The 27,817-nt window shown below is 34.5% G+C and overlaps 1 protein-coding gene across 1 annotated transcript in view; it reads left to right on the top strand.

The window, feature by feature from the left end:
- LOC117212752 overlaps positions 1 to 16,215 on the top strand; it is a 78,268-nt gene extending 62,053 nt beyond the window's left edge. The window contains exons 4-6 of the mRNA XM_033457779.1: positions 2,094 to 2,235; positions 9,925 to 10,039; positions 10,950 to 16,215. Coding sequence (XP_033313670.1) covers positions 2,094 to 2,235; positions 9,925 to 10,039; positions 10,950 to 11,069 — 377 coding nt within the window. The 3' untranslated portion in view covers positions 11,070 to 16,215. The remainder of the gene's footprint in view (positions 1 to 2,093; positions 2,236 to 9,924; positions 10,040 to 10,949) is intronic.
- Positions 16,216 to 27,817: the final 11,602 nt, after the last annotated feature.

The following is a 27,817-nucleotide window of genomic DNA, read 5'->3' as shown; positions in this document are numbered from 1 at the left end:
TCGAAATCGGTTACGCGATTAGCGCCTCGTTAAGAGCAATACCACGGTACGCGACTCGTAACGAGCCCGATTATCGACGTCGAACGATCGAGTTTATTCGACAGTACCGTGTTCGAGCTGTCCTCGTCGCTTGACGTAATTAGATACCATCCCTGTATTTACTTATCACGTGTTTCGCATCATTTCAAATTTTAAACCCCCGCCATTAGAAACCCCGTCCTCCCCACTGGAGAAAATCATTTTTCACGACGTAATCGTTATTTTCGACATTTTTGAAATTTTACAAATTTTTCAACTGTTATCGTAGATTCTCACGATTAAATTTCGGATATTTGTACAGATTCGTATTTTCTATAAAAATAACGAAAAGCGGAAGCTAGATATAGAACGTATAGAACGCGTATAGAGCGCTGTTTTACCTATGAAATGTACTGCAACGAGCGTCATGCATACTTGTTGAATATTTTATATATTTTTGTATATCACGCGCATCTTTTTTCTTCAACTTTCTTATAAATGCATACGAATTTCTAAACTATTCATAATTTATGTGAAGAGATTCTAGCCTGTACATACGAACGTGATGAATATTATAAAAGGATGGATTAGAATGAATTATTAGATATTCAGTAGAAATAAGTATATTATTAAATCCGTTTTATAAATTATTATAAAAATATACAAATAAGTATATTATCTTGTTCACTGCATATCAACATTTACCGTACTTTCAGCGGCTATTTTTATATCTTGTTCCATCAATATTTTGTTTTCATAACTCGTGTACAATAATGAACCATTATATATAGACTTTCATAATAACACGTATTGTTTTGATTTCTAAATTAATATTATTGCTCTGTGGGACAAAATATTTACAAAACAGGAATGGATATTCTACACGTGTACATTATGTATACGTTAGGATGATGTACGCTAATCATAAAAATATAGGTACAGATATTACGCAATTATAATAATCAGATTTCGTTACTACGAAAATTTCAATACCAAAAAATTAATCATAATCAATCTAAACGTAATTAATGCTCGATAATGCATGTGTATAGTTAGCATTAGCAACTTAAGAGGTAAGTTGGCTATCGAAAGAGACGAAAAAAGGAAAACTGACCAAAATCGATGCGACGACACGAGAAATATGTACGCAGTTTTCCACGTTTCCCTGTACGTCAATATTGATAATCGACTTCAGAAATGGTGGACCGTTCGTTCGATTTACCTGCGATGCTGGTCCTGTAATTAATGTTATTATGTTTATTCAAGTTTTCGCTCGATGTACCGCGGGAAACTGACGGAAATATACAACGTGCCGCTGGAAAATTAATAACATGTCGATGTATGAACGATGGTTGTTTGCCGAAGCAACATTGAAGATAAAGAGACTTCATTATATATATGTATATATCTATATGGTTGTAATCATTCTTGCGTATGTATGTGTTTGGATATATCCACCGCAGTTTGCGATTGAACGATTATTATCGAATCTCGATTGTTTTTCTAATATCAATTTCTGGCGATGTAAATATTCGTTCTGATTTTGGTTGATAACGATTATTAATTTTAGATCTTCGTGAAACCATCGACTAACTCGTCTGTGATGGAACTATTTCCAAAATTAATCTAAATTAAATAACTTTATTTTATCATTTTTGGAAAAATCTGTATTCTTATCTTCTCCGTGTCTCGTGTTTAAATATTATATTTTTGTTTGGATCTTCATACATATTGGATATGTAGCAAGGCGCTAAGTAGCGAATAAATGAGATTATTTTGAGAAGCATGGTAAAAGAGAAATTCGTGTTTGGACTAACATTGTCGTTTTAAAATAGTTTGATTAAGGAACTATCGTTCTACAAAGCGCTAGCGATGAAAATTAAATTAGAACGATAGTTGAATATGCGTGAGAAAGCTGAGTCGTCAATCATAAATAAATTAGAGACGTACAATTTTGCAAAAATGTACTCTATTAACAATACTCTGATTGCATGCTACGACATCGACATTTATGAATTTTCGAGTTCACGGAACAGCAAATTAATTCGACTGTTTTTCTTGTTTGCTTGTTTCAGAATTCCTACGACATGCACCATGCATGCAAAAGGTGCAACCGAAATACGAGGCTTGTTACAAGAAGTACCAAAGAATCACTCAGGATATCGAAAACGGAAATCAAATTGCGAACCCGAATGAACCCCTCAAGCCTTTGTGCTGGTAAGCGAAAATTATAATCTCTCAAGAGGTACCCTTTAACCTGTTAAGCGGATAGTTCACAAGTTAACATCTCCCTACGCGGATACATTTAAAATACAAGACGCGAAGAATCTCGTGTAAAGTGTATATAAACGATTTAATTTAATTTCACTCGAGATACGAAATGAGATGGAGTTAATGGACGAAGACTTTCACCTAAAAGACCATTTCGTTTTTAAAAATGTATAGGTTTAAGGACTCACGGTTGTTTTAAAGACACGTCATAGAAAAACGATTTGAACTGCACTTCTATGATGGAAAAAAGATACAGTAGTAAAATGATATAGAATAAAATAATGATAACAAATGAAGGAATTTTAACGAGTCTGAAAAGAAAGAACATAAATTAAAAAATATGAATAATATAAATAGTAGTAAATATGAAAATAGTATAACCTCGGTGATTTTGCTTTAACCGCTTCTTAATGCATAAAATATATAAAATTTCATTCGAGACTGGATAAAAACAAACTAAAAATGGTGTTTGTTCAAAGCCCGAAATTTTTTTGTGACACGTGTCCAAAATAGCGTAACGTATCATGTAACACTTTCATAGTCTCCATTGGGATTTCTGTTGACGCACAAACTTACGTCTTTATCTTTTTTTCTCTTTCGGGTTTCATTAGGTATTATAAGTATTCTTGGCCTTAAAAACATATCAATATTATGACCTCATCTACGTGTCAGAATACCTCTTTTAGAATACCTCTATTAGAATACCTTTTTCAGAATACTTCTTTTAGAATACTTCTTTTAGAATACCTCTTTTAGAATTCAATTTAACAGTGTTTTCTTTTTTACATATGCGTTGGGTATTGAAAGCCGTGCAATGCGCAAGACGATACTGTTTACGAGTATTTGAATTACACGCAGTTAAAAAAGATTAGGGCAAATAGAAATTATATTGATCTAAGAATTGCATGATTTACCGATGAATAAAACGAAAAATGATTTCTATCGCGTAAGCAGCGTTGCAGTAGTTTTATGCACATCGTATTTGGTATTAATGTATTTCCATATGTACATATGTAACCGTTGGAATAAAATTGCGGACCAGCCTTGACTTTTGTCAATGTCTCGACTGTATCCGTTACGCTTTTGCGTGAATCTATTGAATCTACGTATCCGACTGAATCTACCGTTGCTGTCAAAAAGACTATACAAAATTATATAATATGTTTTTCCTTTTAATAATACCGTGACGATTGCGTCGGATAATTGTCACGATTTTTACAATATTTTACTTTGCCTTTTTAAGTTATGTATAGTAAACAGGGATGATATAAAAAGAAATGTTTTAAAATGAAATCGCAGTTTATTGTCATTTCACGTATAAACGTGATTGTATTATTCTGTTTGTCTTTGATATCGTAGAATATTTGACTTTTTATGTTTGAAAAATGCAATGAAATGAGCATTAATTTACAAACATTATTCGTCGTTTTCACGTTTTTACGGATCAGGAAATGAACGGACGCGTGCTTTTCATTCTCGTATTTCTGTTGCGAATTACGAAGCACAACTTAGAGCATAGTCGATACTACGCTATCAACACGACGAGCATCGTGTATAACCTCGGAAACATGAATACTCCTGTACGTAAAAAATTTAATTAAAATTTTGCTCCCGAGCTAAGTCAGGCAAGCGTCTGATCGAAAATTCTATTTAGTCTGTCCCTTGCGCCGTGAAGGAATTTTTATAAGAATTCCGTAAAAAGAAATGTAGTTAAAATTTCTTCGCGTTGGCAACCGTGTAAGGATATTGTGAAAATTATTACTCTTAAAAGATGATAAAAATTGTTATAAGGACTTATTAAAAAAAATTCACGAAATTCCATGCAATTTTTCAATATTTATAGTATTTGACGGATGGAAATTTTGTTGGGGGAGTTTTAACGGTGCTGGTTTCTTTTGAACGTATTATAAATTAAGGGTCGAAGACGTAGAACAGAGAGATAGCTTGAAAGCATTCCCTTTGGGCGAGTTATATTGTTAAGCACATTAAACGTAATAGGACGTGCACGAAAAGATTTAATGTAAAAAGAGCTTGCACGGTGAAGGGTGCAATTGAATTTACGCGATAAGAGAGTTAAGGGAGCGTCGTGTTCATATGCGGCGGGATGTGTTTGAAATTCTTTTTTCCTCTCGTGTGCTCAGCCATTTCTATTCCCGGTCGGCTCGCTTTCTGGTCTTCTTCCCTATCACTCTCTTCCTCTTTACGCCCGCTGTTTCTTCCATTTTCCTCCCTGGTTTTTGTTTCTTTCCTCTATTCTGCATCGTTTTGCTTTTTTCTCCGCCGTTTCACTTTGCTCCCACTTTGTTTTTCCCTTCTTTTTTCCATTCAGCTTCTGTATTTCTATCTTCTCCATTTTACTGTTTCTGCGGCTAATTGTTTCCTAAATTTGTATCACTTTCCTTCTTTGTCGTTTTACTCGCTGCTACGTTTTTTCTTTCCTGTACTCGAGCGTGTTTTTTTTTTGTTTTCCTACGTTTCTGTATAATTACATTTCTTTTCATTCGAATAAATAACAAGAATCGCTAGTTCTTTTTGTTTTGTTTTTTTTTACAGTTACAGTTTTATCGATATCAGTCTCTTGTATTTAATTTCACTGCGTCCTTTTTTTCTACACTTATCTTTTATATTCTGTTTTTTTCCTCTTTTTTTAACTTTCTATTTTTGTCCTTTTCATTTCCTTCTCAAATGATTTTATATATTTACCTTTTCGCCAATTTTGTTTAGAATTATTACAATCTGTCTTCTACCGTTACGATACTGTTTATTCTTTTATTTTAATTTATACAATCATGATTCCTTCTTTTTTTTATTACTTCACTGTTCTCTCTTTCTGTATTACAGTTTTCTCTCACTTATAATTTGCACTTTAATTCTTAATTTTTCATTCTCCTTCGTGTAATTTCAAGCTATAATTAATTTTCCAACTTTTCCCCTTTCATGGTTCCATTTTCTATGTCATTTGTTCCCCTCCTTTTCTCCTTCTGTTTTACCCATTCCCTTCCCTTTCTTTCTTCGTCTGTCTCTCGCTCTTCTTATCCCTTTCTCTTTTTGTCAACCATCTCCGACTTCTTCGAGCGGGTGATGCACAATTTCAAAAGCTGCAACAGACCGTGGCGTAGATAAGCTAATGACATTACGTTCTATATACAGGCATCAGCGTGAAAAGCTTCCTCCCTCGCGTCATGTTTACACGGCTTCGTCGAAAAAAAAAGAGAGGAAAAAGTACAAACGCGATGAAAAGCTAGTAGCGAACGCGTAACTACAATGCGAATACGTATCGAACGTTGCGCATTATTTTCTTCCATGTTTTTTCTCTCTTTTTTTTTACATCTCTTGATATTCCTGCGTTTTTCATTGCGGTTATTCCGAATAACAACAGGAAGAATTTTTTAAATCGCTGTTCAATTATTAACTTTTCTGCATTTTTCAGGTCATTTTCCATCGAATTGTATTTTCTATCGGTAGAAAATTGCTTAAGTACGAAAAAAATAAGAAAGAATTGTTGCTGATATTAAGATAACAATTTTTATCTAAGTTTTCTATAGCTAATATCTTTCATCCATTCTTTTTTTCATTTTCTTCCTGTTCCTTTTACATTTTTTTTAAATGTATTCAATTTTTCTCTTGTATTATACTAGATATCTTTTTATCATCGACGATGAAGAAGGAACAGGTATTTCATAATATTGAATGTATAATATGTATAATGGCAACTGTTCTCTTCGAACAGAATATTAAGAAATTTATGTTATTAACATGGAACAGAGAGATGCGATTTTGAATATTTTATATTTTTCGTATATTGCGAAGTAGCGCTTCTCTAGATTAAAGCTTTAATCTCGTCGAACTAAAGTGCGTATATGGGCAAGCTTTTTCTTTCCTTTTTTGAATTCTTTTTTTTTTATGTAAATCGATTAGACGCGTTCGAAATAACTTTATGCAATAACTGTGTATCTCATCTGTACGTATATCGAAACGAGTTATTTCGATAATCCCGCGATATTTAAATTCGTTAAAATGCACGAGTTATTTAAAATTTCTTCAATGGATACAATCGATTCGATTTTTTAAACGGTATGCGTATACTGTTATACTTTTTTTTATGTCCGCAATATACGTACGTAACGATACTAAAAGAATCTACAAGTAAGAAATATTTTCTATAGAAAAATTTATCAATAAAAGTAAGAGCAAAGTCTCAGAAATAATTCCTCCGTGAAACTTTGTTTCATATAGTATTTTTGAACAATGGAATTCAGAAGCTGTTCAATCTGTTGTTGTTTTGATAAACGACAGACGGCTAGTATCCCGGAACTCTGATAGAAAGTTTTATTCCAAAAGATGGTGGAATTACGCGTGTCTCATTTTGACGTCGATTTATGGCATCGCGGACAACTGATGTATTGTACTAACAGCGCGTAAATCCATCATCGAATCAGTCTATTCTTTGTCATTTGCCGAAACTTTTCCCCCTTAGTCTCGAATTTCAATACAAAGTTAGACATTCCGCATTGAAATCATAAATAACGACTCGCCCAATTTTCCGTACTTTTTTCATAATGTACGATAGCGACAACATATACAATAGGATACATAGTGTACTCCACAATTAATGTTCTTTTGCGAAAACGCGAGATTTTGCGCAGTTCCATCGATGTTCTGTAGGAGGGAAGGGGCAGGAGGATTTGAACGTCGCCGTTGAAATACGAGGAAAAAAAAATTCGGCGAACCTATAGTTGAAATCGTATAAATACGTTTAATTAAAATCCCGGAAACGCTTCCATGGATTTTTCCGCTGATGATATTTTCACATGAGATATTTTCCACCGCATTATGGGCTTCACGCACCAATACTCTCGTATTGTGAAAAATCGGCAGACTGTGTTTCTTCAATGTTACACGCAGATACGATGGATTTATAATAAATAGTTTTAATTTCAAAGAAATTGATTCAGAGTAGTTCTTATAGGTATGTCTGAGATGCGAGTCTACGAATTAATTTTCATTTGCAATATTGTGCCAACAAATCGTTAAATATGAAATGTATTTAGTTTCAAGAAACTACGTACATATTAAATTCATGCTGTCAATGTGTTTAAACATACATACATAATTACATTAGTTGTTTTTATATTCATAGTTTTCGAAAAAATCGTATGCAGATAGATACATATCACATTAGTTGTTTCATGTTCATTCTGTTTTTGCATTGGAATCGTTAGCTCTTCTACTTTTAGTTCTTGACAATCAAATGCAATTACTTTCATATGTGAAATATTATACTGCAGATTTGTGCTATGCAACGTTATGGATACAAAGCGTTATTCTGGATACTTGCTATTGATATCAGGCGAAATGAAATTTTTAAATGCAAGAAGAAAGGAAAAATTATGTTACTATAATTTTGGAGCGTCTATTGATTTTTCATATGACTGAAAAAAATAAAAATGGAAAGGATTGTCAGAGAAACTATAATGGCCAATTTGTGATTTCTTATAAACATCATTGCATTTTATAGCAGTGTATTTTCTTAATTGCTCTAGCAGGAATAAAAATAAGTCAATCCATTAGTAGACCGACGTTAATCAAATATTCCATAGATCCAATAAATGCAGAATAATGTATTCCATACGCTACTAAATGTATACAGCACTAAAATATAGTATATGCAATTACGTTAATTTATTAGAATTTACAAAGTAGGAAAATAAATGCTCTTGAATCCATCGTATCACTCAGTATATAAATCCTACGTTACTGCTAAGCACAATTTTATTTCAATGAAATTCAACACGATTTCAGTGTTAAATTCGACTATAGTCTACGACATGCAGTTAGGTTAACTCTGAATATTTATGTTCCAATTTCGCTCGCGTTTCACTAAACACAAATTTGTAGAGTATCGAGAAAATTTTAATATAAAACTTTAAACAAGAAATCACGCGGATTAACGAGCATTCTTTCTCATTGCCTCGCACATAAGAAATCGTTCAACGATAGAAAATCGCAATCGAATGGAAAATAAAGAACGTATGGTTATAATTTATAATTTAAAAACCTAAAGTAAAAGACTACTTCTCTTGAGTCCGCTTTACAAGCTAATATAGACTGTACTATAAGTCAATATAATACAATATTTACAAGTTAGTATCTAATTTTGTTACTGATTATAGAAACATTTTTCGAACCAGTTTTGTAGAACGAAATTTTCAAATGACAAAAGTGGAGTTGGCTTCGGAAATAGACCAGACGCGTGCAATTTGTTTTATCGTCAAGAATCGTAACCACGATACGTTTCAATCGGGGCGCATTCGTCGCAGGATGTAATATAATTTGCATTTCGTTGCGCGTTTTCAGTCGCTGCGCCGGGAAATTGAAAGAAAAACAAGATTGGCTGCGTTGACAGGAAAGAGACGGGTGGCAAAGAAACTCCGACGTCGAGAGATCTCTCGATTCACGCTTCGCCTTTCGAGTTTTAATATCCGGAACGCTCACGTGTATCTTATCTTTGGAGCTTGCCGCTTAGAAGCGAGGATGTAATTTGCCAAATGCGTGCTTCATAAAATTATCCCGGCTGTTAATGTCTTGATAGGTTGTTGACAATTTGAAACTCCTGTATTACAAATTGAATAGATAGTATGTTATCTTCCCTGAACTATTTTTAAACCGTGAAATCGTAACATTACGGTGGTGTGTTTTACATACGTAGATAATTTCAAAACGTTGACAAATCTTTAAATACAAACTGATCGCCTTAGTTTCCAATGAATAACGTATGTGCTATTTTCTAGATTGAAAATTTATTCAGATTTTAACGCAAAATATTCGACTACTACTTTGGCGTTCTCTATTGTGATAATTTTTTATTATTGTACTATATTTTGTACCGATTAGAACAAATGAAAATCTATTGATATGAAGTTTAGAGAATGGAACGGATAATGTAATAATTTTCAATTAACATTATATAAAGAGTAAAGAAGAATATTTCTTTTCGTTACGATTCTTTTTCCATTCATTAAGCTCGATTGTTAATTAATTCTTCGTTATAAATTTCACCAGCTCGCCGTTTGATTTGACCTTAGATATCACAAGTGCATAATGAGGGATAACATTTTTATCTGTAACTACATAACTCTTTTGCCTTGTTACTTTCAAACTGGTATTTTCATAAGATAAAGTTAACTGTTGATTAGACGAAACGTTCATTTGTCTCAAGGTAAAGAATTGATATTGAATTTCGTGTCAGTGTTCGTAGCAATGTAAAGTTAACATTGTAAGAACGAATAAATTATCTAATTCGAATGTCTAATTCGGGATTATCAATTAAAACTGGAACGTTCAAGCGCATACACGTGGACATCGTAAATCAACTACAAGACATGATAACCTTAAAGAGAATTGCTATTGATGAAACTTACCTTCGAGCAAATTCGCGACAATTATCTGCAAAGCAAAAATTTATGTAAAGATGTATTCGTGTTTTAGAGTGGAAGGTTTCGAGAGATCCTTCTTGCGAATAAACGTTTCAGCTTTGCAGGCTTTAACGTAAAAGCGTAAAAGCATCGAGTGAGAAGTTGAACTACGAAGTTCTGGATAATCGACAGGACTAAAAATGGGATACGTCTGTTGCAGTGGCTTCAGGGAATTTTTGGAATGCTCGCATCATACGATTCGTCGGCAATGTGGCTATGACACAGCTCAATTTGCAAAGGGGTTCCTCGACAGAATGTCGACCTCACTTCTTAAGGTAAATATTTGCCACTTTTGCCTCGGGAGAAACTGTTGTCGCCACAACGAGGCACGTCCGGTCGTGTAATGCTGCAGCTCTCGTGAAGTTACTTAAAATATGTATCTACTGGCTGAACATACGGTGCAAAATACTTACACGGACCTGTATATCGTTGGGAGACGATGTTACATCCCGATGAAAATTTTACTTTCATCGAAGATATGAACGAATTTTTTAATTTCATTATTCTTTAAGATTTTCATCGCCTTTTAAAAAATTTTTTTGCATGTTGTGTACAATATAATTGGATCTAGAATTCACCAAGAAGATCAATGAGTACATTTTTTGGCTATTAAATTAATATTTTCAACCTTTTGTTTGATACTTAAAGGGAATTAAAAACGGCAGAATAGATGAGTTCTTTCGCGATACGTCTATACACGTAAGGTCTTCTGATAAAACAAATCGGGTGGCTTCTTCTTATCGAAGATGGTGAAATAAAATAGTTTATTTTCCTGCACACATACTTGCAATTAATTTCTTATTTATCCATCAATATCAATTTTTAGTTTGCCACAGTTCTCTTATGTCAGTGTCTCTTACCGTCAATGTTTACTTCGTCAACGATGTTAAAAAATTGCATGATCCAATACAGGCATATTAAATCAACCCTTAAACGGTGTAGGCTGAGTCAATCCTCGTGCAAGTACAAATATTTCACGTTTATATCGCTTTCTAAGAAATACATTCACATATTATGTAAGCTATGGTATTGCGTCAAGTTTAACAGTTTTTTAGTCCATGCAATTTATCTAGTAACGTGGGTCACCGATGACCATCGTCACGTGTCAACCGGTTGACGTTCCCTGTTCACTAGCGATTTTTCCATAACGCTATTAACCTGTACGCGATTTTCGGATGATTTCAGGAACATTGTGCGCCGTATACGGAGAAGGAGTGCTGGATCGGTAGCGGCGCTACTAGCGTGTACAAAGTACAGACACTAGTGATGGTCGTTTTGGCGGTGCTAGCAAGGTACTTCACGTAAACGATTAGGCGGCACTCGTAGCCAGAAAAAGGGGACGATTTCCGTGCATCACGAGCGTCGTGCTGAAACCGGGGCCCCCGTTCGTTCTCCGCTTCAGATTCGCCAGAATATTTTTTTATTTTCCGACGAGCAACCAAGAAGAGGAAAAAAGGAGGCACGCGCACGCGAGCAACGAGTGGGTCGAGAGTATTAAGAGAGGTAGCGCGAAGGAGAAAAAGGAAAAAGGTAACAAAGACAAAGGGGAAGGATGTGGAGAAAGGAAAAAGGAAGGAGACGCAGGACGAGAAAAAGTTAAGGAAAGGGAATAAACCGGCTGGACACGATCAAAGAGAGGCAGGAAGAAAGTTCTCTCGCCACGTTCTCCGCACGCGAACTTCCTCGCCGCGCTCGTGCGGCAACCGTTTCTCTTTGACGGGAAACGCTCGTGGAAAACAAAGAAGAGAACGTGCTTTCGGACACTGCGACGGGCTTAATCATGCAATCAGAAGGCACGTGCGCCAAGGTGGACGTGTTCCATCGTGCTGTCACCACTGCTCTACTATTCGTAGTGCTTCGATGCTCGAGAATCGAATACATGAGCTGGATCGGTTTAAGATCGGATGCTGAACATAGACGCGCCATATCTTGATTACGTTTTAAGTTGTTATTTGTCAAATAGCTGCTCTGTTTGAGTATTGCCTCGCGTGTCGTACTAAAGGAGAGAACAGAAAGCGTGAAGCTGACGTGATTTAATAGGGGAATACAGATGAAAACGAAAGAAATTTACGAGAGACCATTAGAAGATGTCGATACGACACGTTAAATTCTATTTCCAGTTTTGCTATGGAACAGCAGTGGAAAGGAGGAAATGAAAATTACAACCGTGACACATGAAACACTCGATTCCTTGAAAATCTGGTCATCGAGTGTTTAATCGTAGATGGACGACACGTAAAAGCGCTGATACTCGTCTGCTTGGCGCGGAAAAGCCTTTAGAGCTAAGAATAAAACCATTTTCTCATAGCGACGTATAGCGACGAACTGTATGAAGAAAAGGGGAATCAAACGTGGAACGCATCTGTTGGCGATAAACGTAACTCCGACTAGTCAACATTTGCCATATCTGTTTTCGAAGCGCACGCCACTTGAAAGAAACCAGTATATCCTAGATCTTTCTAACGAATACTAGATGTGATTGCTTCGAGTAAGAACGGGTAGAAGGTTCGCACCGAGGATCGGATACCTCAGAAGAACTCCAATTTCACGAGCAGCTTGATGAAGCTGTGGGAAATCAAGCGGAAATGTTCGAGCAAAAAAGTGTGGTTCTTCGATCCATCGGAAAACCGGTATAATCATTCGAATCTAACGTTTGTTTGAAATATGATAATTCGAAAAGTGTATTCAATTAATTGATTTTTCCTATCGTTCATTTTCTATGTCAATAGCTGCGACGTTTCAGAGCGAACACTCGCATTCGTTTACCTACATTTTAATGAATCATTAATCGATACAGATACGAGAGCAAATTACGCTAGAAATTTTACCAACAAACGTTCAACTTTATATCAAGAAATGAACGAATGAATAGACTCGAGAGAGTGAAATCACAGGTTTCTATGGGTTCAAACATCTGCGAGATTAAAACCTACGGTACTTTGGTCGCGAATAGCAGATAATAATACAATACCTACTCTCGCTGTTGGATTTACTAGGAGCGTCGTTGCAGCGAAACGAGGAACAAGTATTCGAGAAATAGCATCCTTGTCCCTGCGTTCGGGTCGGGAGCCATGGGACACAGAGGCGTCGGAGAAAATCGACAAACGAAGCTGGTATCGCTACAACGGGCGCTTCGTCTTGTCTCGCGAGGAGCCCTTGTTACAACGAGCGTCTCGTGTACAGTGCTAAGCAAACGTTCGAGAAACGAGGTGAATTGTTGGTCATTGAAAGGGATGACGAAAATGAAGAAAAGTGAAAAGGAAGATGGAGGAGAGAAGAGGGAGGAAAGCGTGTCTTCGTTCAGCGCATAGAAAGACGAAAAATAGCGCAGGAGCTTGTGAAAAGAGATTGAAGGAGGAAAGGAAGAAAAGAGGCGACGAATCGTGAGCTGATGAAAATGTGACTCGTTTTGGTTCTCGAAACGCGATTTCGAATAGTTAGAAGCAGCTTCGAATGGCTGAACGTGACAGCGGCGATCACACTGGTTGGTATCTCGGCTGCAGACGATGCGACATTTTTCATCGGTGCGACCTCGGCGAAATGCTGGCGGAACAGTGCTGTTTCAGATGCAGAACGTTCTCTAGTTGCTCGATTGCTTATGCAGTCGACACGCCGCGGGTGGCGTAATCGAAAGGCGGAAAGTGACAAGGAACTGATAGTCTGCAATTGCGTGCGGAACTATTTCTATGGAGATATTCCGGATAGATTTCCAAGGAGAACCTCGCGTCCTAGGAATATCAGTAGAAGTACCAGCTGCTATTAATATGTAACCTCTGAAGAAGTAGTTGTACTTCGGCAGATCCTCACCTCCTTTCGACTATTTCCGCTTTGAGATTATTGATTCTTGTCTTTCATCAGGCGATTTCTAAGATCCGTTTAAACGCTTGTTCTTTGCATATTCTTTTGATGCTTCAAGATCGATCAGCAAAAGACAGTAAAGATATCGGACAGTCGATAAACAATTGACAAGATCGTATTATTGCCTTTGTTTTTATAAAACCATTCGGCCCGTTAGTGTCGTTCGTAAAATCTGTTTAACTTCAAGACGAAGAAAAACTTCATCGTAATAAATTGGCATTATTTTGCCTTACTGGAAGACAGTTATCATCAATGTTCCTCTCGGACGCCTTTGATTTTATAGTTGGTACAGAAAATATCCTGAAGGACTGTTGTGTCGATACGAACTATCGTTATTCCCTATGCACCCGATCGAGGAGTGTATCGTGGGTCGTAAGTGAAGTGGAAAGGAAGAGGAAGAAAGGAGCGACGAAGCTTTTCAGTGGCTGGAAGAGGACGCTGTTCTTCCGCTACGTGCTTCGGCTATCGCTGTAAACAGGGGTAGATAGCGAGCCAACTGTTCGAGGGGTCGATTCTCCTGCTGAAAGGGAATTACTTCCAGCGTGGTGGCTCAGCACAAGTCTCACCAGGGGATCTTAAAGTGTTCGAATCGACTTGACGAGCTTTTGCCTACCTACTGACCGTATTTTTTACTGCTGACCATATTTCGTTCTAGAGAACACTGTGTTAATTATGTTGCTGAAGAAAAGAACGTGCAACGATAAACGGTATGACTTCTTCGTTGAAGGAGGAATTAATTATTGAAGAATTTATAATTCGATGTTTATGTGCTAACAAATTGTGTATTAGTGATAGAATATTGTGAAAAATCACTGCCTTGATCACTTAGTAGCACTGATTTTTATTAAAAGGTATCGTTACGACAATATTCTAAAGGGCAGATCTGAAATGAAAAGATGCTTCTTTTGTATCAAAAATTTATTAAACATAGACAATCACAGTTGTGAGTACTTACAAGTATAATTTGCTGTTGTGTCAATGAAGAAGAAAAAGAAGAGCAGTGGAAAATCAACATTGTGACTTATAACAATATATGTTACGCGTTTGAATATAACACGGGCCTATACACTGAATCTCTGTTCAGAAATGTTAAGAACAATATTACCGAGCCTGTAACTAATTCTCAAGTACATCAAATTCTACCCGCTGACGCTTTAAAAATTTTCAATTGTAGAAGAATTTACGTAATGCTACGATCACTGCCCACATTGAATCCAAGAAAATCCAGCAAAATAAACGAATCCTAAGCAGAAAACGAAGCCAATCGAGAAACAAAAAACGTGATTAATTTCCGCATATCGTACAATAAATTGTTGTTATTTCTCGCAACTCTTTTATATCTGCCACTACGATCAAGCTTAAGAAGAAGAAGAAGAAAAAGAAGAGAGGAAAAAGAAGAAGCTGAAACGCTTCTTACAGAGCGGATTGTGGGTCAGTTGCTTTAAAGCCACTTTGTCACACGCCATATTCCTTCTTGGCGAGAAAGAGAGAGAAATGGTTGACAAGATAGGCGAGAAGTAGAAGAGCAATAAGTGATGAGATCGATTTCGCTGTATCGAGCGATATTATATGGCTTCGATGAAAAATAGATGGTTGAAAGAGGCGGCGCAGGTGTATCGGACAACTGTATGACATTGTCTTTCCACATTAAAGATCCGTTTAAAACGGTGCTCTCTCGAGAACGAGTCGTATGATCGTAAAACACAGAGAATACGTTTCCCGAGAGAATTGTTTAACTTAATTTCGAATAACGTGTCTTCTACTGTCTGAAACTTGAACGTAGAGAAGACACGTAGCTCTGTTCTGTATCAATCATACAACGTTTTAAATCTAAAACGCGGAAGAAGAGAAAAAGCGATGGAATCGTTCAAAATTATACGCTGCAGCGATCCGTGGAAATTAATGGAAGCGGCAAAAAGAGAAATGAGATTTCGCCGATTCGAGGAGGAAAATTATTACTCTTCTACAAATTTCCTCGTCAACGATGAGGAAGCAGCGAATATATAGCATGTACGCAGAATGTTCTGAATGATTGGGAAAGGCCGGACACGAACGTGGTGTAATGGAAAAGAGGAGAAGAAATGGATCGGGTGTCAGCTGCTTCGACCAGGTCTGATTTTCGTGCACGTACCATTTTCCTGGTTCAACTCGAAACGCGCTCTAAATAGCAAGCGAAACGCGGACTCGAGAAAAATCACTTTCATCGTCGCACGCGACACGTGACCACGTCCACGGAAAAATCACGGACGAACGAGAATTCCGCTCTTTTGCTACGTGTCGTTTCTATCTTAAACGGGTCCTAAGCCGGGAACGTGGTTACAGTTTGGGAAACGTCCACGATAGATAACCGTGTACGTGTATTATACCAGACGATTTCTTGCTTATTTCGAACGAAATATCGATCGTGTATTATTTCGATAATCGTTTAGAGCAACCTGTTCATGGAAAGGTTCCGTAGTATAAAATGGGGAAATTGATCCTTTCTGAAACTTTTATTTTGCAATCGTTTTTTCTATACATTGAGAATTAATTCGAATTAATTTTTGAAAACAGCCGATGATTAACTTTTTGTCAGATTCAGAACATAGAATGAGAGGTATAGGACATATATCGTGGCGTAGATAATTAATTATGCAAACTGATATTTGCAAGTAAACAAGTAGTAAAATTGTTTGACAAATCCTTTCCATAGTCGAAATTTATACGTGTCTGACGGTTATAATGATTATTAATGGTTTTATATGTCAGATTAATTGAACTTATCGCATAAGCAATTTAAATGAAAGTAACGTAAAAAGAAAAAGAACTTTTGTAACCATTCATGATCCAAGAATACTGGATTATACTGGATTAACAAAAGGTAGAAGTTTTCCATTCTCTGGAAGATTTTTTAATTATTCAGCTATACTAGTGGATTTATTTTGACTTACAAAAGAGACCAGTTAAGACAGTTCGCGGAACAACACCAACCCTTTACGTATAATTATGGTGTTCAATATTTCTTCTATTTCAATATTAGAAAGTAAATTCACATATAATAATTTTATAAACTATCCCTGATATTTTTCTAGTTGTCGTGTACAATTTTTGAATATATGCGGAAAAAATGAAAAATAGAATCAACTTACTATCATTGTTGGCAACTATGTGCTCTCAACGTTCACATTTCCGTGACACTGGTTACACGAATTGAATTCGATAGAAACCGGATTCCAGGTTCCGTCTCTCGCATCTCGCAGAGACATAGCTGATGCGTGTAATTTATGCATGCTTCCATCACGGTAAGCCTTGTGACGTATCTTGCAACGCGTGACAAATAGATCGTTGCCTTTGAAGCCAACATTGTTGATCCAACGACTCGACGTGAACTCAAATCCAAAGTCAGTCAGACGAATTGAGTAACGATAGAACCTGGTACAGGTATCCTATGTGCGACTTATCCCGTTCGTATTAACCGTACGATATCTGTTAAACGTCTTATGTATATCTCACAATCTAATTTGCTTAAAGCTTTCGCTATTATGGAGGATCATTGTCGCTCTTTATGAAGTGACCTCCCTTACGTTACGAGCACGATCCTCGTACGGTTGTTCGCCGCACGATCTTCATATTTTTATCAAAAATGATAGAAAATGTTCGAGTTGTACGATACAAAATACAATTTTCTAGTCCTTTAAATAATTAAAAATTATGAACATGAACATCGTCGATGAATGATATAAGATTCACTATAAACAATTGCAACGAGAATACGAAAGTACTTCCGTATGCGTCAATGATATTTAAAGAATGAAATTTAGTGTATTTTATTCGCAAAAGATAAATTACTAGGATTTTAAAGTAAATGAAATTTTCAGAAAAAAATTATTTCGTGGCTAATTAGATAATTTAATATGTAAATAGGTATTGGCATTTATAGCGAAAGGGTAATCTCAAAATGTTTAGAACGCTTCTTTCGTAGGTTAACAAGCAGGTTTTTCAAAAAAGATGCGTCACTTTAATGTTGAACATATAGTAATTTAATCTTTTGCGATGAAAGTTAATTTTTTATAATTCTTCAGAAAGTTCACAGTCGAAACGTTGTTTTCCTTTTTTTGCTATGTCAGTATAAACAACTTGCTTGTTCCTTCGTCCAGGATTATTCGACTTGTTATTGATTGCTTTTTGAGAATGAGCAGTAGCGAAAGAACTCTATTAGTAATAATTTATCTTGCTCTTATCCTTAACGATAATTGCTTTATTTTTCTTCCACGGTTACTCAAATTAGCATTATTTCAAGAGTATTTACAATATTCATGTTTATTGATGCGATTATTAGCGAATGTGTCTGCCCTAAATTTGAAAAGAGATTATGTTACTTAATTTCGAGTCAAAAAGTTGAAGCTCTTACAATTTAATTAAGGCTTCCGCATGCAAATCCTACCCTTTTGGGAACAGTATCCTGACGTTTAACATTGAAGCTAGTTTCATTTGAGATCAAGAGACACACTGGAATTGTATCGTCCCTTTATACAGTTCGTGAAAGTTTCGCTTTTGCTTGAACGACGGCGTTGCCGTTCCACGGTGATATTCGACTCGAGTAAAAATAGCCAAGAAACTTCTACGGAAAAATTGTAATAAATGTTTCTCGTGTCACAGTATCAGTAGCCCATAATTTTTATAATTTAGAAAGTTACTTTATATTCGTTCTTAAGTTTCGTTTTCTAATAGACCATTAATTCTTGCAGAATTTGCGAGGTCAAAGTTAACTTTTAATGACGCGCAGTTCGGCATCTGTGACAAACTTGTAACCAGGCTACGCGGCAAAGAAAGATGGAATCCAATATTTGTTGTTTGTGTCAATAGAAAGATAGAGGTGGAGACTGCAGTAAGGGAAATGTTTCGTGTAAATAATCTCCTTGTACACATGTGCAAATAATGCTACCAGTTTCGAAGAGATACTTCAAATATAAACATCTGCACGAACGTGAAATGGTGAATATTAATTGAACATACGGGTGATACGAGTGATCGAAGAATATTTCGTATTATTAGTTGGATGTGAAGTAGCATAATATCGAAAGATATCATAATTTAGAAGCGTATCCGATTTTAAATTATTTTACGTTGTTCATCCAAATATACGAAGTTATATGGAGATTGGAATTTTAGTACACGATTTTCTATTAATTATTCATCGCGTCAGATCTCTATTTTAATTTGACAATTTTCAACCCTTATATATTAAAATAAAAAAAATCGAATAAAATATTCAAGAGAGAACATTTATACTAAAAACCGGTGTTATTATATTAAACGTTCGAAATGTATAAAACAATCAAATAAGATTTCCACCCGATAGCTATTAGTTTAAAAACAGAAATTATAAAATATAATTTAGTCCCTCGATTCACGTCCGTATTTATTTAATCGTATTTGCTCAAAATTTTCATGAAAGGAAAAATCAAAGCCTGCGAGCTTAAATAGGTAGAAACGCAAAGAGAGACAAGAACATGGCAGCTGGTCTTTCATCGAGTCAGAGTTGTAATTTAGTATCCACATTCGTGGACATAGCAGCGTAATTACCGCGGTGGTTAATTGACGCAGGCAATGCGTGGCTGCTCATCATACGAGCGGCGCCATAACATCGAATCCCTGTGGTTTCATCGGGATTCATTTTTGCGGTCACCCTGTTATTCCTCATTAAACCTGTTCAAGCCCTTCCCTCTAGCATAATCGATGCTAGATCGATCCATGGAACATTTAACGAACTTCTGTTCATTAGTGCTTCAAGTGTATCTGTATTTCGTAATCTTCTTCTACTTTTGTTCTACGATAGTAGAATTTTGGAAAGGATTTGTTCAGACGAAAATATAGCATAGGTGTGAAGTATATAATTTTATACTTTTTAAGACTAGACTGTAGATGTTTATGCATTTATTGGGAAATGAAAATACGTAAAAATGAAGAAAATTCAAAGTAAAATACTATTATAAAGTATTATATACTTTGTAAGTGTTATTTTATAAATATAGTAATTTATAATTAGATACGATTAGAGAGCTAAATGAATCTGTAACTTTTACTTCTTTGATCGTGTTGAGGAAAATATAAATTTGTATAAACATTTGCAGTCTGTCTATAAATTACTATTATTCTAGTCACGATATTGAACACGATAATTTAAATGTAATAGATTCGTTTTTTAAGGAAGCTAGTTACTGGCGATAGTAATTGAAAAAAAGAATTATTTACGACTGGGTCTTTCTTTTAATTGGAAAAGATCGTCGTATACGAAATTATTTATATATAGCGGGTGAAGAAATTATTTAAAATTATTACATTTGTGTGGTTTCGTTTCGGTTTTTCTACGAATGAAAAGGACGCTTTCCCATTTTTTGCAACATAACGATCACGTTTATCGACAGAATTATCGAGTAATTAATCGATAATTAAAACATATCGGGTGCCTTCATTTATTTATTGGCTTAAATTTTTCATGTAAAACTGCTAGTCAGGCATTTGTCAGATTTGTATAAATCATTTTAGAAAATGTTTTATTATTATGTCGGTACATGCGGAGTTGCTTTTAAAAATCTAATAAATTAGAAATGTTTTAGTATTCGTTCCTACAATTCCAAAGCGTTTTTTTAAAAAATTGTTACATGTTATAATTTCTAAAAAAAAAAGAATATACGTGCCACCAAGCTCAAATTTTGAAACAAGCATATTTGACATGAACGAAACAAATAATAGATATATTCAGAAAAGAAAAAAGACATTGTCGAGGGACAAGATAAAATTATAATTAGTGATTATAATTTTTATCATTACGTACAAAGGAATACAAGTAAAGACACTCACTGTCTTCAATATTTTCACGACTTGAAATCCAATAACGAATTGCTTAATATCGGCATTAAGTATTTCCCACCGAATTCTCGTGTTAATCGAAGAGAGATGATATATTCACGATATGGACTTTAGCGGTAATACTATATTCGTTGAGTCATGATTTTTTAATACACTACAATGCAATGTTAATTATTATATCATAACTTCGTTATTTTTATGGAAAAGACATTCGCCTATCATTAACCTGTTAATTAAGAGCAATTAGTTAAGTTGTCATTGCATCATACTTGCATAGCCATTATTTTTGTAATTATAACAACGTTGTATCATTTTTACATTTTTCACAAAATTATATATTATCACCTAAAATGTGTGGTAAATTATAATTTTCGTTTATTTCTGTCCGTAAGTCACACGCCTAATGCCCTTAAGATGGAAAAAAAGAACGTTTTAATTAAAAAATAAAATCTATATTTGGCAATTACTATTATTTATGTTTAAGGATTGTTGACTTATTTTAATAAATATACTACATATAAAATTGGCATAAAATAACATTTTTTATTTAATTAACGTTTAATGGCGTTAATTTATGTAAAAGTAGCAAGTGATTTATGGGCAAAAATAATTCTTCAATTAACAGATTAACACACACTTCGAGCGATCAATTACGAATCAATTACGAGGTAACAATAATCGATCGTACGCGAACATGTGAAACTAAAGGGAAGAAACGATACGTAAGAAACGACAAGAAAAAGCATGCATTTCGCGAAACATTCTGTGGTCAGCAATTAACCGCGTGGGAATACAAAGTAATCCAAGAGCTTCGTTCACTGTTCTCGCGTATCAAACTTGAACGAGTTGAGAATGCGCGCAAACAGCTTTCCACGGAATTGTATCCGAAGCTTTAACGACTAGTTTAAATAATGCGATTCGTGGTTTCTCGAACGGGAAGAACGATCCTTGCACTTTTCCTATTCGAATTGATTTTTCGCGAGAAACCCTTCTTCGATTAATTTATTCTCATCGTCTATTTATTGCTTTTTATTCTACCGTGCCACTGAATTGGGGAATTAGGATTTACTAGTAAAATATTCAAATAATATTTCGTTATAATTATCGTACTTCTGGAGTGGAAACATAACATAAGTGGAAATATAACATTTATTTTTCTATTTCTTCTTTTTCTTTCTCTCTTTCTTCTTTATGTGGAACCGTGTGTTTGACTGACACGAAAATATTAGCACGACTGGAGGGACTAGTAGAAGTGTTACGCGTTCACAGAAGGTTGTTGTAAGTTAGGGGTAAAAAGTGACAGAACCTAGATCCCCACGCTATCACGCATACGTGTCAGGTACAGCATGTGAAATTCATGATTTCTCCATAGCTCAAAATTCTCGAGCCTCGGATAATATATATATATATACATACGTAGTCCATGTGTCAATTAGCACTCCTTTGACTCGATATAATTATCGCAGTTATCTTTGCATTAATCAGTTCCCAAAAAGCAGTATCCCACCTTTATTTCTACTAAAAATATATTAAATCGTTTATGTATAAAAGCTCTTAAAATCTTAAAAAGAGAAATAGAAAAGTAATCTGGAATAATGTTACTCTATTAGTACATTACTATGATTCTTGGTATTATCCAAAAGGAAGAAAAATTGTTTCCTACTTTTGCAGAATGAAAACATGGAGCACGATAATTATCATAAACGAAAAGGAAATAAATTCTAGTCGAGCACTGTCTTTAGTGGCAAGGTAGTAATAACGAAAGGGTGTTTAAGCGTTAAGAAGGTGGGATGTTCCTCGAGTCGAGAACGATCGCAGTTATTCTGATTATTTTTGTACCGTGTACATATTGTAGACGAAGATGATTAATTAACCGGGGCCAGGATGAAGCTTAAAAGCTTTTGTACGCCACTCGTATGTATTTCCCACTATCTTCGTCGATTTTTAAACTTAACGTTCCTTTCCATCGTCACCGTGGTCCCTTTCATAAACGAAGAAAAAGGAAACAATGAGATCGCGGACGATACGATCGATACTCGTCTCGCGATAAAACGAGTCCTGGTCGTAGTTACGTTATTATTTAGTCATGATAGTCGTGCTCGACCCATTATTATTATTATTATTATTACTATTATTATTATTATTACTGTTACTATTATTACTACTATTATTAATGTTATTAATATTAATAGATTTGTATATAAGAGGTATTATATGTTGATTTTCTAATGATTTAGAATTAATAGAGCAAAAGGGGAAAAAGTGAAGAATGGTGTTGAATGTCTTCGATAATTTTGTAACTTAGAGAAATTAGTAGCGTTGAAAAAGTTGGTGAGACCAACATGCGTGAGAATGGAGGAGTAATTAATAATAAGTAAATCGTTGTTAATTGTACTGAAGTAAATTGATCTGATAACGTTGAAAAAGTATTTTTGTTCGAAGAATAATATGTAATCGATTAGTTTGAATGCAACCCGCTTGTATATATCGATTGTAACTGATCTATCATATGGTGTATGTTGTGATTCGGAAACTTGGGGTTGGAGTCCTACGAGTATTATTTTAATTCACGCATGATGCTTAGGATGAATTATATTTTTGATATGGAATATATTTATTAATTTCTATCAATTGGCATTGCGGAGTTTATTTTTTCTCTCAACTTTCATATTTGCTAATATTTATTACTTTTTATTTAAATAAAGAATTTCTTCGAAGATACAAGCATATTTATTATATGTGTTTAATCAAAACCAATATATCATTTATCACGCATACAAACATACACGTACGTTCATAATTCTTTACGTACATATTATCCCAGAACCTGTATGTTTCCCTAATGAGAACGTCACTGAAATTTCCATTCGTTTGTTGAAGATAAGTTCGTTCATTTAAGAAGCAACTGGGTGATTGCAGTGGATCTATAACTTATGCCAATATTTGAACGGTTTTAAGTCTTTTTGTATACTTTGTATATCGTTCTTGATCGAAGGAAAAAAGAAATATATGAGGACTTGTTCTCCAGAGATGCATCCATATATCGTATAATAAAATGTTTACCGTGTAAAGTCGTTTCAGTGTGTGTACACTAAGTCGGAAGTCTATTTTTGAAAATCATCTAGTATGTAGCCACGAGAAAACTCAGTTTTGTTTACAAGGTATAAATCTTGATAAAATGAACATCTGTCTACCAAGGATGTGTACGCAGCTCCTTAAAAAAAATTAGTAGATGCTCATTTACAAGGTAGTTTCACGTAAGTATATACATATACAGCACGTTTCATTATTAAAAGACGATGGACCATGCGTTAAATATTTATCGTTATAATTACTCGTGAATAATATGTATGCGAATGAACTCGGTTGTTTTGAGAGAAAACGATTGCATAGTTTTGAAAAACAATAAATAAGTTTCAATGTAAAATAAAATGTAGTGAAACGATTTCTACAAATATATTTATTGCATCATTATTTTACATTATTCTAAAGTTATTACGATCTTAAAAAAATATAAAAATTACGGATTATATGGCACACGTTCTTTCGAAATGTCGAATTCATTTTCGAGTTAAGGAACAAAGGACGCGCACAGTTCGAAACGACATACAGAATAATAGGGGTGGATTTGTTGAATGACTGGCTGGTATTGAGTGTGTAAAGTTTCTGAAAAGTTCAATTAACCGGAAATACGTGCGTATATTTTCAAAACTTGAATTATAGACCCCGGACGAAAAATTGAGTGTGGATTCGAGCGAAGAGTTTATGGTCTCGCCAACTTATTCGTATTTAATCGTCGCTAGTTCAGTACATGTATATAATAGCGCACTCGATTATGCGAATGCAGAGTAAATAACGAGGAGAATGCGTTAATATCGCGATATATCGTTCGTAGACATTTATTGTTAATTATTATTTGTCTGATAGATGTCTAAGAATGATTATGGTTTGTAAAGAGAGATGACAGAGAATGTCGTTATTTGTATTATTATAAATACATGAAATTTGTTCAATATCGTCGTAACCTATCGTGGAATAAATTTTTCTTGCCGACGGTGATTTTATCCGTGTGAAAAAAATCGATCGAACGTTGTCCTACAGCGATTCTGAGACAAAGGAACGAATCGAGCGGTGCGTGGCTGTGAAATCTCGTGGCTAAAGAGATTCGGTTAATTTATAAAATATCCTATGTTAGCTAATATGATTAAACCAATTAAAATTCAAATATAAAAATTGGTTAATATTGACACACACAAGGCTGACGTGGTCAACGTTGTATCTGATATTGAATATTGGTAAGACGTTCGTACAAGAGTGGGATAATAGGAAAAAGCATAAAAAAATATAATTAATGGTGCTGATTTAAAATGTTCGTTTAAAATTAACGCATTGGCGATAAATAATTTTATGAAGATCCTAAAATACAAAGTTAGCTAAAATAAGGCATTTCAAGATTTACTTTCGAATGACGTTATCAACCCTTGAACTGGACTCCGTATTTTATTTCATTCGATTCTTTGCTGTTCTCAATATTCTTTGACATTATAATTTAATTTCAAACAATTTTTAATTTAAATAATGAACCTTTTTATTTAATTCAAATATACGTCAACGTAGGTAAGCTATTGGTTACAAGGATATAAAAATATAATATTGAAATCACAAAGAACTTTCAAAAATAGGTTACTCGATATAAATCAATCGAGATAGAATGTGAAATGCTACTCAAACCGCAAAGGTTAATTGATTTAAATACAAGAACTCCTTCTTTACTGAAAGTCGCTGATAACTGGCCTGCCTGGCATTATTTTGCTCGTCTACTACGCCTGTAGTAGTTAAATTAGAAAATTAATTGGCTCTTTAAAAATCGTCTTGTAAGATCACTCGATTTTCCCTTCCTGTCTCGATACACAGTGTACTTCACATAATCTTTTTCTTTTTCTACTTCTCTATAATTTTCGAATATACGATGCATGAGAGTGGAAGGAACGAATATTCTGTTCACGAATAACAGTTGGAACGTTAGTTACGGAACTTCAGAATCGAACGAGTTAAAGGAGATAATAACCAAGTATTGAACGTTGGAGGATCGCTGACAACAGATCCTAAAGTAAGAGAAATGTACATGAAAATCTCGAATAAGCGGAGAACTTAATTCCGCAATGTATAGAAGCTATTTATCGTATGCGTTAACTGTGCACCAATTATATTTACGATCGTTGATACGGATTCGTTTTTGCGAATGAACGTATCCTTACTAGTGTTTGCGCGTGAGAATGTATAATAAGCATGTACGAGCGTGTCCTCTGTATTTATAGGAAAAGGATGATAGCTAGTAGCGAAGGAAGAGATAAATCGTACATGTGCGTCGTTAAAGTCGTTCGTATTTTCAGCACCGAAGTGTATTATCGTTCGCGAACTTCAAGCCTGTACATTTTATTTGCGTCGTCGTTGTTTTTGAGAGAGAGAATGAGAGAGAGAGAGAGAGATAGCAAGCATATGAAATGAGAAAGAAAGAATGAACTACGTGGCACATCGCGAGTATTTCGTCTGAAGAAATGTAGAATCAGACATGACAAATAAAGAGAAACGGGAGTCGATTGTAGTTTGTGCGCGTCCAAGAAACGACAGTATGAGAATGGAAAAGAATATTTATTTGTAAAATAATCGAAAGAGAAAGAGAGAGAGAGCCCTGTAAATAAATCTCGTTTACGAACTGAAAAGTTTGGGACGGAATGTAAGATAACTTAATACATTCGAAATAAAAATCAATTATTTTTCTTTAATCGTGTGATACCGTTCTTTATACCTGTTGCACCGACATAAATTTTGAATTTTCGAACACTGCAAGGTAATTTTTTTCTTATGAATTTGTGAGAAGATATTATTTTATAAATATTTTATCAAACATTTTCGTAGAAGAGGATGACCAATGAACTTGGTTTAATTTTTAATAATTTTGTGCTTTGATTCCCTGGATTACTTGGTTATGAATCGTAACGAGTGGCAAACAAAAGATAATGTTTCAAGTAACGCGTAACTAAATTTAGTGTAATATTTTTGTTACAAGAGTTGGTTTTGAGAAAGCAATATCGTGTTAAAGATCAAATTATATTAAACTGATCAGTGTCAAACAATCTGTGACTCAATTAATTCTTTCAAATTACTGGCGAATAACTAAGTTCTTCATGATTTAAATATAAATGAGATTTTGTAAATTTACTTAATAAATTTCCGTTACTTTGAGCGTTCTGAGTAATTAATTTAAAGTTATTCATGTCACTCGATCAAAGTTGAAAACGGGATAAAAGCCAAAGAACGAATCTGCTAAGAAATCATGCTCTTACTATTATAATTATTTTCAACTATAACTAAATTAGATTATTTTTGCAAATTTTATGCTACATATAAACAAAACGTTGTAATTACAATTAAAATTATGATCAGAATATCAATAGTTAATTTTCGGAAGCAAAATAATATTTGATCGTACAAATAGGACAAATAATCAACGTCAACCGCATTGAACGTCATTCACCAAATAAAGGTAAACCGTTGTACAAATTCAACAACTACAATGTGTACATTTTACTTCAAACAAATTAAGCTATAATATGTGTTAAGCATAATATTTCACCACCAATTATACTGGTAATTTATGCAAATTCATATATTTATGAATACAATTACAGAAATAGAATTTACATAGAGATTTGTTTAACCTTATTATTATAAGGGATTATTCACCTCGATATTTTGTATATTTTTGCATATGACGAGTATTCTATACATTTTTGTACGTTTAAATATCATATAAATGCATAAACATCCGGAGTCCAATTATTGCAATGTCGATCTTGGTTAACCCAGAAATGCCTGCACTCTCTGAAAAAATGATTATCAAATATCTAATTCTATTTTGTCATGGAAGAATTTTTAACGATCTTAGAATCATTAGAAGATCACAAATTTATAATTTAATTAGACAGAAGTTCGCGACAGAAGTTGTAAAACTGAAGTTCGCGATTGTCTAACTTTATCTAGAACTAAGTATCTTGTTACTCAAGAAGCTCTTTATTTTCAAATTCTTTATCGTCTGAATCCCAGGTCAGTTTAAGATGGATCTTCTACGCTGATAGAAGATTTACGATATCAGCGCAACAATTAATATTTCAATATTAAACGTATGTACTAGTACATATTCTAACTAGTAAAATGTAAAAGTATTATTGCTATATGTTTTAACAGACAATTTAGATTTATAAGGTGGTAATTTCATGAAAAGTTAGTAAGTGATGTTTCGACGAGTAATTACTAATTCATCATTAATTTACATAGTGTTA

This window comes from Bombus bifarius, unplaced genomic scaffold (assembly GCF_011952205.1).
Source record: "Bombus bifarius isolate JDL3187 unplaced genomic scaffold, Bbif_JDL3187 scf7180000008366, whole genome shotgun sequence".
Classification (NCBI taxonomy): domain Eukaryota; kingdom Metazoa; phylum Arthropoda; class Insecta; order Hymenoptera; family Apidae; genus Bombus; species Bombus bifarius.
Note: the sequence above shows the minus strand (reverse complement) of the source record. Positions and strands in the feature narration are given on the sequence as shown.